This window comes from Balaenoptera borealis (assembly GCF_965194805.1).
Source record: "Balaenoptera borealis genome assembly, chromosome: 4".
NCBI lineage: Eukaryota > Metazoa > Chordata > Mammalia > Artiodactyla > Balaenopteridae > Balaenoptera > Balaenoptera borealis.
The window spans coordinates 77,470,460-77,489,439 of record NC_138861.1 but is presented as its reverse complement, the minus strand read 5'-3'; the positions used below and the strand labels follow the sequence as shown (position 1 = coordinate 77,489,439).

General features: G+C 42.5%; 1 protein-coding gene across 2 annotated transcripts in view; it reads right to left on the bottom strand.

Moving 5' to 3' along the window:
* The window catches only part of SCFD2 (sec1 family domain containing 2), a 394,904-nt gene that overhangs the window by 84,162 nt on the left and 291,762 nt on the right, over nucleotides 1–18,980 (bottom strand). Inside the window, exon 6 of one of the 2 annotated variants that reach the window (XM_082390564.1) lies at nucleotides 2,555–8,390. The exons of the other annotated variant lie outside the window; for it this stretch is intronic. Within the exon in view, the coding sequence (XP_082246690.1) occupies nucleotides 8,344–8,390 (47 nt within the window). The 3' untranslated portion in view covers nucleotides 2,555–8,343. Of the gene's footprint in view, nucleotides 1–2,554; nucleotides 8,391–18,980 lie in introns of those variants that run through there. 2 annotated transcript variants of the gene reach the window in all.

Here is an 18,980-nt window from a genome sequence, read left to right as displayed (position 1 = left end):
CTCCTCCAGGACCTCCTCTGCAGCCAGGATGTCTGGCTTGATCAGCCCTTTAGGCAAACTCCTCACTGCTGTATATGATTTGATTTCATTTGGTTTAACAGTTGTTATGGAAGGAGCTTAGAAACTCACAATTCGTTCATGTGGTCAGAAGATCATAGTCTGATTCCTTCCTCTATCACTTGTTACTCAAATGATTTGAGTCTAGTTTCTTCATATAATACTCTATGGTACTACTACTACTAGCTATTATGAGAATTAAAATGACATGGGCAGACATGACAAATATAGAACTTCATAGGTGCTAAATATGTGTTGAACTTAGATCTGACTCATAAAGACTTTCTAGGGACTTTTAGGGACAATGACTTAAAATGGTAAATCTTACTGTAAAATGACATCTGATTTACAGTATCAACACTTTACAGTTCAGCCCTGACTTGCTTCAGTGCTCAGATCTACTTGGACCCACCAGACTACGGGGACTCTGGGGCCAGGGCCTCCCGCCCCGCTCTATACCATTCTGTCCATTCCTAATTGTTGGCTTTCTGTTTTGCTTTAAGGAAATGTCCAAGGATTCAGGGTTAGTAATCTTCCCTCTTTGGAATTTGAAATGCCCTTGACTGACTGTATGTGTGTTTTTATGATTTTCTCCTATATACATGTAAGGTGGGCCTGGGGTGAGCATGAAGCCACTTTGAGGACCTGAATCCTTTCCCAGTCAGTGTCAATGGTCATCTGTTCCCCTGCTGCTGAGACCAACCTTCTGATTCCTTAAGTCCCTTTCCTCCTTACATGTTACTTCCTAAGCCATATGTACAATCTCTGTTTTCAGACTCCTAATGATTTCTCCAGCTCTCTCAACTATCCCTCACTCTAGCCAAAGCAGCTTTTCATCTGGTTTTTCCCATTTTCTAGAGCTATTTAAAAAAAAATAAACTTTATTTTGTAGAATGGTTTTAGATTTACAAAAAAATTGTGACTATAGTACAGATATTTCTCAAATACCCCTGAACCTAGTTTCTCCTATTATTGACATCTTATACTAGTATGATACATTTGTTACTATCAATGAACCAAAATTGATACATTATTATAACTAAAGTCATACTTTATACAAATTTCCTTAGTTTTTAAACAAATTGTGGTAAAATATACATAACATTGACCATTTTAACCATTTTTAAGTGTACCATTTAGTGGCATTCAGTGCATTCACATTATTGTACAACCATCACCACCATCCATCTCCAGAACTCTTTCGTCTTGCAGAACTGAAACTCTGTGCCCATGAGACAATAAATCACCATTCTCTCCTACTCCCAGCCCCTGGCAACCACCTTTGTACTTTCTGTCTCTATGAATTTGACTGGACTAGGTATGCCAAATAAGTGGAATCATCCAGTATTTCTCCTCTTGTGACTGCTTTACTTCACTTAGCATAATGTCTTCAAGGTTTATCTATGTTGTCCATCTTCGGCATCTTTAACCAACTTCAAAAAGGTGCGTTCTTGCATATTCTGAATCTTTCTACCATGGCTTCACTCTACTTTCTAACTGATTCTCCACTCTCGAGTTGGCCCTAGTGAGCCCTAGCTTGCCTCTATTTCTGGGACCTATCCTAAATCCCATTTAGCATCTGGGATCCAAGAACCCGTCACAGGAACTAACATTTTAAAAGCACTTGCTATGTGGCTCCTTGTTCTAACAATATACACACATTATATAATATGTATAATATTATATACATATAACACACATGTATAATATATATAATAACAAGAAACACATAGTATCTTGTTTAAACTTCACAACACCCCTGTGACGTAAGTAATATTATTAATCCCATTTTACAGATTAGGAAAGTCAAGCATAGGGAGATTAAGTAACATGCCAAAGGAATACTGTTAACAAGTGGTAGCCCTAGAACTAGAAGCTAGGCAGCCCTATATATACTGAAATGTCTCCTAGTTTCTGTAAGTCCTGGCTTTCCTTTCATGGGGGAGGCAGTTCAGTTCTCTGTGCTTCTTATATGTCCACAAATGGACACATTTTCTCATTAAACTACAGATGTTGCTGATTCCTCTTGGACTCCCTCTCCATTGCCCTATTTGCCAGTTTGGGCCTGGTGGTACGTGTTTTCCTGAGCCTGGTCTGAGCTTACGAGGCCCCTTTGCTCCCAACTCTGTGGACCACCTGGGCTCTGGAGCCTACGCCTCGTGCCCTGCTCTGTACGATTCTAATTTTACAACTAGATTCTGTCCCTTCACCTTGCCTATCTCACCCCCATGGGTGCTGAGTTGCTTCCCAGTTCCAATATAACTTCAGGCAGATCCTCTCACTCATTAATTTTTCAGTTAAATGTAATTATTCCACTACAGGCCCGGTGGCTCAGGTGCCCCATTAACATTTTACTTTGTAATCTGGAAGACTGGCCATACAACATAATTCAATTCAAAAGCCACAGTGGTTCTCTGACCTGGATTAATAGAGGCAGTTTTATCACTGGGCAATGCCACTGCCTTCACAGAGACAGCACAACGTTTAGTGTATCCTCACTTCATTTCTAAAGTCACTTCTGTCTCATTTGGACACGACCACTGTGCTAGGTGCTGCGCTCGGGCCGAGCGTCCAGGCTGCTGCAGCAGGGAGGAGCGGTGCTTAGGACAGAAGTAGCATTGAAACGGAGCAAATCAGAACGCGCTGGCGCTCTGGCTCATACTGCTGAGCCGGGCTCTGTTAGCGTCTGACCTTCCAGCCTGCGGCCACAGGGCACACAGGTGATCAGAAGTGCACGTATGTGAGTGAGTGAGTGAGACAGAGAGAGAGAGAGAGAGAGAGAGAGAGAGAGATCTCATACAGGGGCAGCCAAACGTTGCTTGGTGATGGTTCCATAAAACACATTCAAATATGTGCTCTAAAATCCTATATAAACTCATTGCTTTCGGCATGAGTATTCACCAGTAGGAAAACAGTTTAGTAAATTACAGTTCGTGGTAGACTATAACGCAGTTGTGGAACGGTTAAGGGCTGTTTTCAAATATCCCATCTTTCGTCCTTCCAGGTAGGTACACAGTAAATGTACAAGCCCACGTCCCCTGAAGTTGGCTTGGCTGTGTGTCACTTTGGCTGGCGGAAGGGAGCTGAGGTAATGGGTGTTACTTCCAGGCAGAGTTTTAAGAGCCTGTTTGTGATGTCCTGTTTCTCCTTCCCCTGCCTCAGTGATCTTGGAAGTGCGCACCACGATGGGCCCCAATCCCTCGGGTCTGCGCCTCTGTGACTGTGACCAGTACAGCCTGCTTGCTGGCTTGAGTCAGAGATGCAGAGTGAGTGGGATGTGAATTTGAGTTGTGTTAAACTCCTGAGATCTTGGGGGTGGGGGCGGGTGTTATTGGAGTTACCATATTGACTTATATGAGCTGCAAGTACATCATGGAAAACATTAATAGTTTGAGCCTGGGCTGGAAGACAACGTGCAAAAATGAAAACCATTGTTAGTTTTTCTAAAAAGGGCAGGCTTCTTTAATATGGTTACATTTTTTTTTTCACTTATGAAAATGTTTTAGAAGGATAGAAAGCTCAAAGAATATAAAAAAACAACTGGTTGATTCTAAGATTCTATTCTTGTATAAATTTGGATTTAGAGTAGAAGGCTTTATAAAAGAAAGCGCTGGGAATAAATTTCAGCTCTTCTGCCAAAGGGTGCTACTGTATTTAAATGAAGCAATGCATACCCAGCAGCTTTAACAAACAATTGCCCATTGCATTTCGCTTTTCTTCTAGAGTCAAGTAGAAAATTATTTCCTCCTTCAAAGTCACAGGAAATTGTTGCTCCCCTCCCCGCGGCTTGCTCTGTAATCAGAAGTATAATCTCCAAATAAAGATCTCTCTCCCAGGGCTTCACCTCCTCCTGAAACACTGAAGAGTCTGGTGGAGGGGAAGGGTGGCTGCAGGACAAAGTGCAAAGCTTGAGGAACGATAGAGAGAGTGGGTCCAGTAAAGTTGGAATGCTCACAGACCCTGGCATCAAAGGAGCTCACATCCTAGGGAGCCAAACACCTGTGACGTGTGACAACCTGCCCCTCCCCCGAGGCGTGGATTGGCGTGACTTGGGCCAATGGCAGGTGTGGGAGCTCCACTCACAGTGAGGGAGCCCAGCTAACCCCCAGCACCTACCGCTCGTCACAGCTGTATCATTTGCACCCATCGTTTGCTACAGCACTGAGAAAGATTGGAGCAGAGGTTCTGGCATTCACTCTGGGGACAGGCAGCCTGGATCTGAGTCCTCATCCCACTTCTTACTAGCTGGGTCACCTTGGGTGAGTTACTTAACCTCTCTGTACTTCAGTTTTCTCTTCTTAAAAAGGGGGATAAAAGAAACGAAACTGAGTTATTTGTAGTGAGGTGGATGGACCTAGAGTCTGTCATACAGAGTGAAGTAAGTCAGAAAGAGAAAAACAAATACCGTATGCTAACACATATATATGGAATCAAAAAAAAAAAAATGGTCATGAAGAACCTAGGGGCAGCACAGGAATAAAGACGCAGACCTACTAGAGAATGGACTTGAGGATATGGGGAGAGGGAAAGGTAAGCTGGGACAAAGTGAGAGAGTGGCATGGACATATATACACTACCAAATGTAAAATCGATAGCTAGTGGGAAGCAGCCGCATAGCACAGGGAGATCAGCTTGATGCTTTGTGACCACCTAGAGGGGTGGGATAGGGAGGGTGGGAGGGAGATGCAAGAGGGAGGAGATATGGGGATATATGTATGCGTATAGCTGATTCACTATGTTATAAAGCAGAACTTAACACACCATTGTAAAGCAATTATACTCCAATAAAGATGTTAAAAAAGGGGGGGGGGAATAATAATAGTGCCTACCTTGAAGGTTGCTGGAGGACTGAGTCATATACGGACAGCTCTCAGCTTAGAGCCTCACACACAGTGAGCACCGTGTCAGTCACTGCTGTAATCACTCTTACTCAAGTCACTGTAACTCCCTTGTGGCGGCAGCTCTTACTTCCAACCATAGCCCCACAGGAGAGTTACCTCCTTGCACTGATGCTGGGAGCGGAGAGAAGCATAAGGGTTGTGCATAACTGCCAATTCTTAGAAGAAATTCAAATATATGGGTTCAATATTTACAGCATCATTAAGTTTCTAAGGGACCACTTACCCTTGACTGCACTTTATGGGAGAAACTGTGTGCTACTACAGCATCATTTATGAACCTGAACATTGGCTAAGGGCTTAGGACTAGTTCCTAAGAACATTAAGGAGGGGTCTACCATATTCTTCCCTAAGGTAGAAGGTCGGCAGTCACACCCTTTCCCCCTTCACGAGGCTGAGGGAGACCGTCAATAGAGTATTGTCAGATAATGACTGGAGCAGTGTCTGGGGGTGGGGCTGGTGCCTTTGGATCTACTGAGCTCAAGGAGCCAGACCACAGGCCAGAAGAAAGATACAGGCATCTGGCAAGGAAGGACTAGCAAAGGGGGCATTTGTTCTCTTCTAGATTATTCCATGCTGTTAAAGATGGAAGGATCTGAGGCAGGCACTTTGTTCAGGAATAAAGACTATATGACTGGCTAGTTTCTCTCGTGTTTTAGCTACTGGGAGAATGAACATATAATAAAGAGGGAAATTGATATAGAAGAGCTGGTAGACCTGTACAACCGTGCTCAGTATTTAGGCTTGTGAGTGAGAAACACCAAGGCCAGCACGATCCCGTCAATGAATTCTCATAGCCTAAGAAGGAGAAACAGACCGTCTATGGCAGGTCTGGCAGAAAAGGCCCTTGCAAGGTTTTGTGATGTGAAACCTGGATTCAGGTATGAGATGGAAAGGGGGTTTGATTTAAAAGATTCAGGGTGGTTTCTTTACTTCTTTATTTTCTGCCACGCCCAACAGAATTAAGCTCCACTGAACAGGGATGGACACAGAATAGCCGGTTTTGTTCACTGCTACATCTCCAGTCCTTAGAGCAGGCTCGGCACGTGGAAAGTGCTCAATAATGACTTGTAGAGAGAACGGAGGAACGACAGGAGTGTTGTGGAGAGGGCAGCAGGGGAGAGCAAGTGGTCATCATACCTGAGGAAGAACTGGATCACGAGCCCCGACGCCAACAGCACCAACACGGAAGTTTACTCTAGAAGTTGCGAAGAGTCGGGGCTGAGCACCACTGAAAGTCACCCTCCCCGAGCGGGGGAGTGGACTCACGGCCCGCACAGAAGCCCACTGGGCGCCCGGCCACCCCCCTGCCTGGCACCCGTTCCTGCTCGCAGATGGCCTGTAGGCATTTCTAACAAACACTCTAATCAGCGTCTGGATATCTGAGCCCAACCTTCTCACGTATAAAATGGAAGTAATGGATCTTTCATTGTAGTTGGGAGGATTAGATACAGTAATACGCGTAAATGATGTAGCACAGCACTTATATGTGATTAGGGCTCAACAAATGCTAGTCGTCGTTGTTATTATTATTACTGTATCAAATTGTACAGATGGTTTATTTCTTTAAAGTCTGTTTTTAGATTTATTTCCTAATTATTGGATGTTTATTATGATTAGTTGGGGTTTTTTTGTTTTTTTAAAAAATTTTATGGAAGTATAGCTGATTTACAATGTTGTGTTAATTTCTGCTGTACAGCAAAGTGGTTCAGTTATACATATATATTCTTTTTCATATTCTTTTCCATTATGATTTGTCACAGGATATTGATTATATTTCCCTGTGCTATACAGTAGGACCTTGTTGTTTTACGATTAGTTGTTTTGAAAATTAAAAGGGTTTATTTTGCTTTAAAACAAACAAACAAAGGAAGGCGCAGTGGATAAAGGATAAGCAGGGTGACATCAATCTCAGGTAAAGTGTGTGCTTTACAGAATGGACCCTGGAATGTGATCAAGGCATCGACAACTCTGGTTCTGGTCCCTTAGGAGTGAAGCTACACTTCAAATATGGCCTATTTGTTAAGCATCACACTTAGGATAAAGCAGGGGCAAGAATACAATCCCCCTTCCCCCTGAAAGTGTTTCAGCCAATGCGAGCTATTAAACTAACTCACAAGTAAGGTAAAATATAAGGTAAAATATGAAAGATATTCTGGGACTCAAAAGGGGCTGAGGAAGTCACCCTGCAGCCCTCCACCTGCCCGCTCCTGGAGATGCAGATGTCTCCGAAAATCCCAAACCAATGGGTGTGAATGAAATACCAGGGTTGCAGACTTGCCAGGGGCTGAGGGACTGACACAACATTTTTCTGTCTTTTCTATTTTCAGGATATTCTGAGGTTGTCTTTACAAAAGGATACACATACAGAATTTTTTTCTCCTCTGTCGTTAAAACTTTATATTCTCTTGCCCTGTGATGAGGTACTTTAAACATACACTAACAAGATGAAAAACTTTCCCACGACTACTAGGAGACTTCATTTGTATGCACCACATTTCACTTACAAGACGCCTTGGGTGATTGAGATCATTAATTCAGAAATAACAGGGTCAGTCTTGCCAGACCGAAAATGGCTATAATGAAAATCAAAACAGGATTCTGCCGTTCGTCCTGGCACTGACCCTCAGTGGGGTATGTTATTAAGAACACAGTCAATCACAGTTATTGACACTCCTAAGAGGAAAAGACACACTAAATTAAAAAAAAGATCACTAATCTAAAACCGTGTTTACTTTCTGTTTGGAAAGAAGTTAGAGACACATATTCAGAAACATACAGTCATCCGAGTTGATTCGCTTACCCCACGTCTCCACTCAGCTCACCTACTCAGGCCAGAAACCTGGCAGTTGATCAAGTCTGCTGCCACTGCTTTACCGTCCTGACCCACTCAGTCCCTAGTTCCTAAGCATCTATCGCAGCCCCTTCTTCTCTGCTCCTCCCATTTACGTTTTCATCATTTCTGGATGACTTCCTGTCTCGTTCCTCTGAGAGCTGTTGTGCGGCCTGGGTCCAAGGGGCACTTACACACCGACTACAAAGTGAATGGTGCCCCCCGGGGTTGGCAACACCCCAGCCTCCCTTCACCCTGCCCTCTTAGACACCTTTTAACATGCAAATATGGTTATGCTGTTTCATTTCTTAAAATCTTAAAAATTAATTATAATGATGATGTTGAAGATGATAATAATGGCAGGTACATACCACGTACACGGCACCATGTTAAATATTTCACATGTTCTAACCTTAGTTCTCACAGCAACCCAATTATTCCCATTGTACAGTTATTCCCACTTTACAGAGGATGGAGGGAGGTTCAGAGGTGTTGGGTAACTTGCCAGGGTCAGAGAGTTTTATCCTTTTATCTTGGAGGCAGAGTAACAGTGGTTCATAGCAGGGCTGAAGAGATGGCGGACGTGGGCTGGAATCTTAGCTCTGTAGGATTACATGAGTTATTTCATGGAAAGTGGCAGTTAGTGATTAGTATTTCAGGATACAGTCAAACTTTATGGAGAGCATACGGGTCATACCAGGCCCTTCACAACATGGTGCCTGCCTCTCTTTCCAGCTTTATCTCTGGCCACAGACCCTCTGGAACCCCAGCCATTCCCCCAAAGGACACAGGTATTGCACTCCTGTTGGTTTGCATACCTGACTCCCTTTCCTGCAATGCTGTTTTCTCCTTTGACAGGTAAATACTATTCGTCCATCACACTTTGCCTCATCCCTCCACGCTGAGATAAGCACTGTTACCCCAGAGGCCACAGCACCTTCCTTTATTTTTTCACCGGATCTCTGACATCATTTATGTGCATCTGGGTCTGCCTGCTGGACTGTGAACCCTTTGAGTTCTGGGCCCAGGACCTACTTATTGCAGCCTGGTACTTGGTAGGTGCCTGGCATCTAGGAGGTACTCAACAAAGTTTGCAGAACTGGATTGAATTGGCGTGGGGTTGGCTCAGTTAATAAACAAACATATTTCAAGAATTCATCTTCATTTTCTGTGGTAGACTGGTTTAGGAACGTCTGCTATAGGCGATGGAAGAAAGGAAATTTGGCTCAGAATTCTGGTTTGCGTGTCTGACAATCTGAAATTGGAAACCTGACAACACCGTCCTACTGATGAGAACAGGATAAACCTTGAAAATACACTTTTAATACAGGATGGTTAGAATGCCAATTTAGCTAGGCACCCACATGTGACTGGTGCATTCAGATAGAGCCTAGGGAGAGAGCAGTAAATTTACTTTCTAAGGATTAAGTCTCCTGCCCTGCTGTAAGTTTAGACTTTCAGGCTTCTCATATGGTATAAACATCCCTCTATTAATTGAAAACAGTGCTGGTTAACATTTACATCTCAATTTCAAAGCATTTTGTATTCCTGTACTATCCTTGGAAAATATGTTACGATGGACATGTGGCTAATCTCTCCTATACCTCAGGATCAGTGCTTGGTAGAAGGTTATTAAAAGATAAATTCAAGAGAACTTGTCTTATCAAAGGAAATCGGAAGATCACTGCTGGAAAACAACCAAGCTCCCTCTTTTCAGAGGAGAAAACCAGGGCCCAGAAGATTGAGTGGCTTCCCCAAATCACATAGCCTTTGAGGAGAGACAGCATCATGTGCGAAGGTCCTGAGTCAGAAAGAGCTTGGAGTGGGGGCAGGGTAAGCCCGGAGAGCTGGTCAGGGCTTGGTGGGCAACTGTCAGGGGTTTGCTTTGCATTCCCAGCTCAGTGGGCAGAAGGCGAAGGGTTTCACTCAGGAGAATGCCAGGATCTGATCCATGTTTTCAAATATAAAGACCACATTGCTGCTGGGAGGAGAAAGGGCAGCTGGAGGCTCTGGCAGTGGTGCAGGTGTGAGGTGATGGCGGCCCAGGTGGGGATGTGACAGTGGAGTGGAAAGAAGGGAATGGATTTGAGGTATATCTTAGAATTAGAATCCAGAGGACTTGCTGTTGCAGGAGGTAAGGAAGAGGGAGGGTCAAGGATGATTCTTATGTTTCTGGCTTGGGTGGACGCAGGGACCATTTACGAGATGGGAAGAAACACGGGCAAGGAACCAAGAATTCAGTGGTGGACGTGTGGTCAAGTGAGGCTTGAAATGGAAACAGCACAATAGATGTGGGCTGCTCTGTGTCTGGCAAGAGTAAGCGTGGTGGCAGTGATGTTGGTTTTTGTTTGTTTGTTTGTTTGTTTTTACCACTGCTGCATTCACTGCCACCCTCGTGGGGTTACCAAGGCCAAAGGGAAATATCAGAATTACGGTGTAGTTTCTACAAAGGCTAGTTTGACTACATAGTGAGTGGCAAACACATTTATTGGTAAATTGATGGAAATGTCTTGAATGTTCCATATAAATTGGCATTCACCGAAATGACACTGATTCTGATGACTCTCCTACATGCTTAGTCTGAGGCCTGCTTTAGATTATAGCTATTAATGATGATGGAGCTTGTACAGAATTTGTTACTGAATATTTCCACTCCTCTAAAGTAAACAGCTTTAACTCTAATAAACAGCTGATCAGTATATATACTGGTATTCCAATTCCAATATACATTAGGTGCAGACAAATACTGTTTGATTCCACTTATACGAGGTACCTAGAATAGTCAAGTTCAGAGAGTCAGAAAGTACATTGGTAGATGCCAGGGGCCGGGGGATGGGGGGCTTGGGAGGGGAAATGGGGAGTTAGTATTTAAAGGGGACAGAGTTTCAGCTTAGGAAGGTGAAAAATTCGGGAGATGGATGATGGTGGGAGCTGCACAACAATGTGAATGTACTTATGCCACTGAACTGTACACTTAAATATGGTTAAAATAGTATGTTTTATATTATGTGACTTTTACCACAATAAAAAAAAACATTTAAAAAATACTCACATTCCTGTTTGATAGCTTATTGTTTGGATGTTATTTAGCCATTCTCTAAAAATGGACACATTTATCATATAGTTCAAAAGTGTCTTTCCCTGTCGGTAGAAACCGAACATCATTTTAGGAGAACATGCCCTTATTCTGTTTTCCAGCATCTTGATTTTTGGCCAGCTATATTCTCTGATACTCTTCTACTGCTCTCTACTGTTCAAAATTATTCAGCAACCAGCTAAGCTTGCACACATAGCAATCTACTGGGGAAGAAGTAACTTTACTCTCTGCATTTCATCCTAATTTATTTTAGGGAGATTTACATGACAGAAATATTCAAAATAATGATTCATGAGGGACAACAAATATTTTTCAGAAAATCCATTTTCAAAGAGTTCCATTGGGTACTGTTTATGATCATTATTCCCTACTCTCTCTTAGAGAAGGTATTTTTATTGAGTTCTAGTGTGAACTACTTGATCCCTTGCTTTATTAGAAAGGCTTTTGACAATGTAATGGTTCATCCTATGCAAGGTATTGTTCAATGCCTTTAGCATAAGACCTGGATGACTGCTAGACAAGAGTCTACAAAAGTTCACAAGTAAAGGAACAAAAGGGCATGATAACTCTGCCTAGCCACTTAAGGACACTAAATCCTATAAAACCAAATTCAAATGTTCAATATATACATTTGTCATTTTCCATGCCTATAGAATTGGTTTTAAAGGTAGATACGACTATGCCGCAGTGCCCCAGGGATTTGCAATAAGTAATATTTATGACTCTTCTTCTGGATTAAATTGTTCTAAAGGGGGAAAAAGGCCATATTTTAAAGCAGCCAAAATAATTTATAAACAATAGTTGCATGGGTATATGTGCGTGAAAATATTCAAAGGAGATGTATTTACTTTAGCTTAGTGGAGACATCTCAAATTTCAAGATCCAATTTAAACATAGGTTGCTTGAACAACCTACGTTTTCCAGACAATTGCTATTTTTCTTTATCCACAGAATAAAGTGTCCTGTAGAGGATCTGTTCTCAGTTCCAGGAACTGAGGCCTCAGTTACTACGGTCCTTTCAATGTGTGGATTCTAATGCACAAAACCCATCCAGATCATGAAAATGGTGACCTCTGCTGGGAAAATCAAGAGGAACCTCTCCTCTTCTCCGGTTTGGTTCCATTACCTGGAACATGGAAAAAGAAACGTTCACATTTGCTTGGGGATAAACCTCACATCCTAGCTTGGCAGTAAACAGGTGCTCGTTAAGACTGATGCTCTATCTGATCTCATCTACCCTGAAGAATTTAAATTTAGGCTGTTTTGTGGGACATCTATTTTCCTAAGAGAAAGCTCACTCCAAATAATGACCCCACATAGCTTTTTGACTGAGTACATAGGGTTATCAGTTCGCCACTCCTCTGCAGAGCAGCAGGAGTGACTTGTGTCATGAAGGACGGCATCGGTGGAATCATGGACCTTCCAAAAAGCATGTCTCAGGCCCACTCACCGTTGCCTTTGCCGGGTTCCCAAACAGGAAGTCAGTGAAACAAGTTGTAATTATGACACCAGTTGGTGAGTTATGCCAAAGGTACTTTTTGTAAAACTCTAACTTTGGGAGAGGCAGGCGCTGTGTTGGATGTATTCATATCGAAAGGAAAGGGAGGAACATGTATAATGTGAAAATCACTGACATAAGTTGGAGAGTTTTTAGTGTTGGCTTCTAAGAGCACCTTTCTGTGCTGCTCTATAAAATAATGACCTCAACGCTGAGTCACAAAGCGACCACTGTCCAGGGTGTCCTGCAAACAGCGCTGTAAGGATCCAACCCACTTTTAATTCTTATCAGGGAAACAAAAGAGCCGAAAGCTGATTGAACACTGGAATCGAACGCTTTCCAACGGGACTAGACTCATAGGAGGGTCTGCAACTTACGAAGGATTAAGTTGTTCTGAAGCCAGGGTCCTTTGGGGGCATCTGTGACCCAAGAGTGATCATTATATGATAGAAAGAATTGCTTGTGAGCTGTGAATCCTCAACAGGTCTAAGTAGGTCTTCTGTTTGAGTCATCAGTGACGAACCTTAGGTCAGCAGAGGCCTGAGACTGTCTGTGATCCTGATACAGCAGGAGAGGGGCACTCAGAGCCGTGCGCAACGTGTAACCTTAGGTACCAAGGACTTATCTGGAGTCCTCTTTTCCTCATGAGCCATCTTAGACTCCCCAGAATCGCTCTAGTGAAATGCAACTGGATTTCGTATCCTTCCCAATCATGAGGAAGGTGGGAAAATGATGCTGCTTATTTGCCTACACCTTTTATGAGCTAAAGTGTGAAGGAACTATCAAAACCTTCTGAAATTTATTAAGCTGGAATCTGTCTCCAGTAACACATTTATAGCTTTTAAAAAAAGCTATGGGGAATTTTCAGTAGGGCATGGGTATTTAAAGACACAATTCACTCATTTAATTGGGAGCCATACAGCTAAGCCTCAGACAAGTTAAGTTTTAAAATTTCTCTTGAGGTTTTAAAGAGTATTGATGATAAATACTTCTTTAATATTGTTCGACTGTGTGACTGCTCCCAGGCAGTAGAGGTAATTCTCACCCTACTCCTACCCAGCTCTAGCGAACTGGGCATGATATTCAGCATGTGTTTGTGAAAACATATGAACATGTTCAGCATTATTCCACAGAGTACAGTTTTAGGATCTTTCTACTGCAGCAAAGTCATTTTGGTTATTTCCAATAAATATTTATTTCATTTGGCACAGTGCTTAGCTCCATATTTTATTAATTAGCCTTATGTTTCATCCTAATAGAAGCCTTTCAAGTTACTGAGGATCCCAAATGCATTTACAATAAAATGCTCATATCATCTTTGTGACTGGGGATTTTGGCACTGATAAATCTGAGGGTGTTTTGAAGCGGTGTCTAGTGAAAATCCTAGCAGAATTTTACAAAACTGTGGCAGTTTTATTCAATTAAAAAAATCACACCCCCAAAGGTGTCTGGAAAACTTCCTTTAGAAGATTTCAAAACGCCAGACGCAAATATTTTTGCATTAAAAAAAAACCAGTTCAGGATCACAAACATCAAATGTTTATGATTTTAGAAGACCCACGTATCTGTCTGGAATTCTGGGTCAGAGTTGGCAGGTTAGTGTCAAGTTAGGTTTTAAAAAGTTTCTCCAAATATGTAACAGATGACACTCTGCAATTTCAGCTATGTTCACGCATTCTAGAACAAAGCCCTAAACACACTCGGGAATTTCCAATCAGATCAGACAAACACCAGAGAGAGCGGGTTGGGACTGGCTTTTTTTCAAACGATCGCCAAGAAATAATTTCTCATTAGACAATGAGCGGGCAGAAGGGGCATACAATTCCTCTCAGTACCCTGCTTTTGCTCTTGTCCCTGCCTGACATCAGGGAGGAGCATAGGAAAGCGGGCTCGGTCTAACCGCCTCCCTCGGATTTGGAGGGTGTCTGAGGCTGGAGGCTGGACCTCCAGACTGGAGCTGTCTCCTCCCTCCACAGCTGCCCCTCTTTGTATCCTGGAGGAGGTTCTATCTTTCCCTCTCCCTTTCCCTCCCCTGGGCAATTTACGAGGGAATAGTACAAAGTTTTCTTAAAGTTGCCGACCACATGTAAGGTTTTTCAACTTCTTGTACTTACTACTTTCTGTATCAAGGGAAAGTTTGATGATTAGAATCGAGCTCTGCAATACTGTGGCTAATAATGAGTTCCAGCATGACTCTCTGAGTTCGTGGTATGAGCTAATAAGTTTCTCTCAGCAACCACTGTGCGATGGGTACTTCAGGGAATGCAAAGGTAAGCAGTTGCCATTCCTCATCTCAGGAAGCTTAGGATCTAGTCGTGGGATGATAAAAGTAAAATTTAAGTTTTAAAATTTCTAAACTACAAGGCAGAATTCAGTATTAGTGATGAGAGGGGGTAAAAAAAATGTCTGAACCAAATGAAATTGCCAACATTTGAATATTTTTCTAGTCTAACAAAGTGAGAATTTCCCATGGCTCAACCCAATACTTTGTGAGAATTTAGAGCTTGATACATAGTGCTTTGTAACTTGGCTGCAAACTCAATAGTTTGAAAGGATTTTAAAATGAATGATTATGTATCACTCCCTTTCTCCCTTCATTGCTTCATGATTTGTTTTTCTAAAACAGAGATGAGCAAACTCATTTTCAAATGGCCATCCCTTTCTTCACAAGCCTTCCTCCTCAAGACAGCAGTGGAAGATCCTGCTCTCCTTTTCCTACACCTCACATCAAAGGAACTGCAGGTGATCTCCAGGGATATGGGTGTCTCAAAAGCCCCCACCAAAGTGCATGTAAGAGAAAAAGCAGGTTGAGACCAGACAGTGTCAGGCCAGCTCATCACACGTGTCAGGAAGGTAACAGCTTTCCTATCTCTGGAACCTTGCAGGGGTTGGGAACTGCAATTTATCAGCTATGGGAGGAGGAGGAGAAACCTTACGGGAGGGAAGAGAGAGGCAGCTGGCCACACCTCCCTTCTTCAAGGGAGCAGAAACAGGCAGAAGCTGGCAGAGAGAGAATGCCTCAACTTTAAATCAGGCTTGAAGTTTTTTTTTTCTTTTTTTTTTTGGCTGTGCCTCATGGCATGCAGGATCTTAGTTCCGCCACCAGGGATCAAACCCTCGCCCCCTGCAGTGGAAGCACGGAGTCTTAACCACTGGACTGCCAGGGAAGCCCCAAGCTTGAAGTTTTGACTATTACATGGGATTAGACATATAAATTACTAAATTAAGACGTCTGTATTTTCTAAGTGTGACCAGAAAAGTTATGGACTTGCCCAATGTTCATCCAAAAATAGGGAAAGAACTAGACCCCATTGAATAACTGAAAGTAACACTGAGAAACAAAATAAGATTGCTTTATGATCTGACCTCCTGAGCCATGCTTCTTCAACATACTAGTTACATGCTTTAGAAGGCCTATACGACCTGGGGCTCTAGCGAGGATTTAAGTGTGGATGATCAAGTCCAAGAGGAAATGGCTGCTGCTAATATTCAGGTTTTTCAACATCAAAAAATCAAGCTTCAACCTAGGTAACACTTGTTTTTATAGTTTCGTTTCCACTTATCTCTTTACCTTAACCTTAAGGTACAGATTAAGACATCTTCTGAGGGATGGCAAACCTCCATTTGAATAGCATTTCTGACATCTGTGGCTGAATTTACTCCATTTCTGTACTCATTTCCATTTAGGTACACTGACTCAGAGCAATAAAGAAATACATTTCCCTTTACTCTATAATACATTGACTTCAGCATGCTTTTTCACGTGATTATTTTCCTTCTCTTCCTTGATTTAATCTTGCCACCCTATTCCCCCCTTTCCTTGCTGATGCGATGATGCTTTTTCTTGACTAAAAGATGTATATTACTGGGTTCTGTTACATGAAAATAATAATAGGTAAAATTTATTGACCATATACTTGTTCCAAATCCCTTATATATTTTTATCTCTAATAGTTATAATAATCCTGGGGGAAAAGTAGCAGTATCCCCATTTTACAGAAGGAGGAAATGAAACTTCAGAGAGGCCAAGTTAGTTGTTCCAGTTTATAAAGTTAATACATCAGGGTGCCTGGACTCTCACCCAAGTATGTCCAATCCCCAGGTTCATTTGTTTCTGGAGGATGAATAGAGTGGGCGTCATTGTAAGAATGGAACAGGAAACCTGACGATGTTCCTAGCTCTCCAATGACTTATGGATTATTTGACTCTTCTTTTAATCTCTTTAGGTGAAGTAAAAACCATGCTACACCCATCTGTTTATCTTAAAGGGATGTTATGAGACAGATATACCACTGCTGATAAAGCACACGAAGGAGAGGTGATATAAACAGTCTTATTAGCAGTATAACTTCAGTTTTTCTTTACCCATATTATAATTTCCTTTATAGTATTATATTGTATTACATTATATTATATTATTATTTCAGCATTTGAAATGCTATAACTTAGGAGTTCAACTTATGATAAAGATACTCTTTAAGTTTCCCTAGTGTGTCTATTTCAAATATAATGCAAAAAAAAAAAAAAAAAAAAAGGATGAAACTGTCATGGAATGCTTATGGTAGTGACTTCAGAGGAGCTCAGTAATCTCTATCAGGCAAAACAGTTGCTCCTTTGTTTTATATAAAATAGCCATAATCTAATATGTGTTCTCCATTGCTGCATCAAATTATATTCATTCCAACTTTCTTTTTCCATTTCTTTTGTGCCACTTTCTTCCCAGTCTGCCTGATGCATTTTGTTTATCCAATATTCAGCCTTTTCGTTGGTGGACAAGGACCTCTCTCTCTCTGCACCCTCTTTCCCCTCACCCTCTGATGCCCCCTTCCTGCCCTCTCTGCTCCAATGCTTCCAGCTCAGCCGCTTGCCTCCCTTTATGTTTCCCTTCCCTGACTCTCCTCCTCTGTCTTCACAGTTAACATTCTGGCATCACTTCCCTCCCTCTCATCCTTCATGCCTCCTTCAACTTTTCCTCATTATTGCTACACTTATAAATAGCCTCCAAGTGATCTATCATTTATCCAAACACTCTCAGATAATCTCCTGACGCATCTCACAGAAAGCAGTTAACTGCAACAGGAAAACTCACCATGCTCATTTATTCCCCTCTCAGAAGGAGTGCTGAAGCAGGGGTCAGAACTGAAAGAGACATCCTACCTCATTCAGCAGCTCCTGAAGGGGGAACGCACGATAGTTAATAAGAAAGCTGTCTTCTTACATCCAAGGAGGACTGCAAATGTTTCTAAAGAGACGAGCTGCTGCAAAAATATATAAGGCCCTGAATGAGAGAATCTCTGCATGCCCAATGTGTTTTATCACTACAATTAATAATAACTTATCATTGTGCACTTACAATGCACCAGCCTTGTTTTAATTACTGAAAGTGAATTATCACATTCAGAGCTCTTCATACAGTTGCGTAGTTTGTGTACTGCACTGAGGAGTCCAGAAGAGGGGGGAGCTGAGGCTGCCTGTTGAACTGCAGGTAGAAGTGATCATTATTCCATTTTTCAGATGAAGAAGATGAGGCACAGATGGGTTAAGTAACTTGCCCCAGTGGAAGAACCACGTAAACTACAAAGTTAAAACAGGGCCTTTAATATGTTTTGACAAATATATAATCTATCACCCTGTACACTAGTCCCTTACTAAACAGTAAGCAAATTTAGGGCAGGCACTGGGTCCATCTTGGTCATCCTTGTAGCTACTATTTTTGGATTGGATGAAAAAATGAAGGGTAAAAGTCATGAAACACCAAAAGGGTTGTTTTTTTCCCAACAAAAGAGACATACAGTGATCTTGAAGAAAATGCCCACTCTTTTAACTATTCAGCATTAGTTCTATCTTTACATCAGAACAGGGCTGAGGTGGTGGGAGGAGAGTGTGGGAGAGTCTAGACACACACACTTGAACGTGGAACAGACGTGGCCGCAGGGGAACCATGCAAGGCAGGCCCCTGGTGTGCAGAATCAGGACATCATGCTGATGGGGGGTGGAGAGTGGGCTGGAGGAGGGAGGGAGGTCCAGCAAGGGGTACTGGAGGGCATCCTGGGGGCTGAGTAGATCTGGCCCGCAGGAAAGCTTGTTTATAGGCAATACGGGAAGACTCAGGAGATACATGGCTGCTGTCGGGTATGCTTAGGGAGAGGCAAGTTTAATAACAATGGTGACCACGCATTAAATACTCATGTGTCAGGCCCCGCGTGTTGTAGGTGTTATTTCATCCTCACCAGAACCTCTGGGATTGGTACTACTCTTCCTCCCATTTCAAGATGAAGAAATTGAAGCTAAGCAAGTTATTAAGGATTTAAGGACAGTGAAAAGCAGACAGACTCTGGATTCATTCCCAGAGCTGTGATTTCAAAGTCTATATTCTTTCCCTTCACCTTAGGAGGAGAGACTGGGGTTCGAGGGGGGACCCCCTGGGATCAGGGTTCAAGGGGAGAGCTCCTACCACAAAGAAGACTAGGGACTAGGATGGAAGCTTCCTGAGCCTGGAGGATCAGGAAAATCACACAGGTTTTTGAGGATGGCCTCAGCCTTGGGGAACAAGACTGGCACCCAGAGATAAAACTTTGGTTAAGGTCAGAGGAGAGG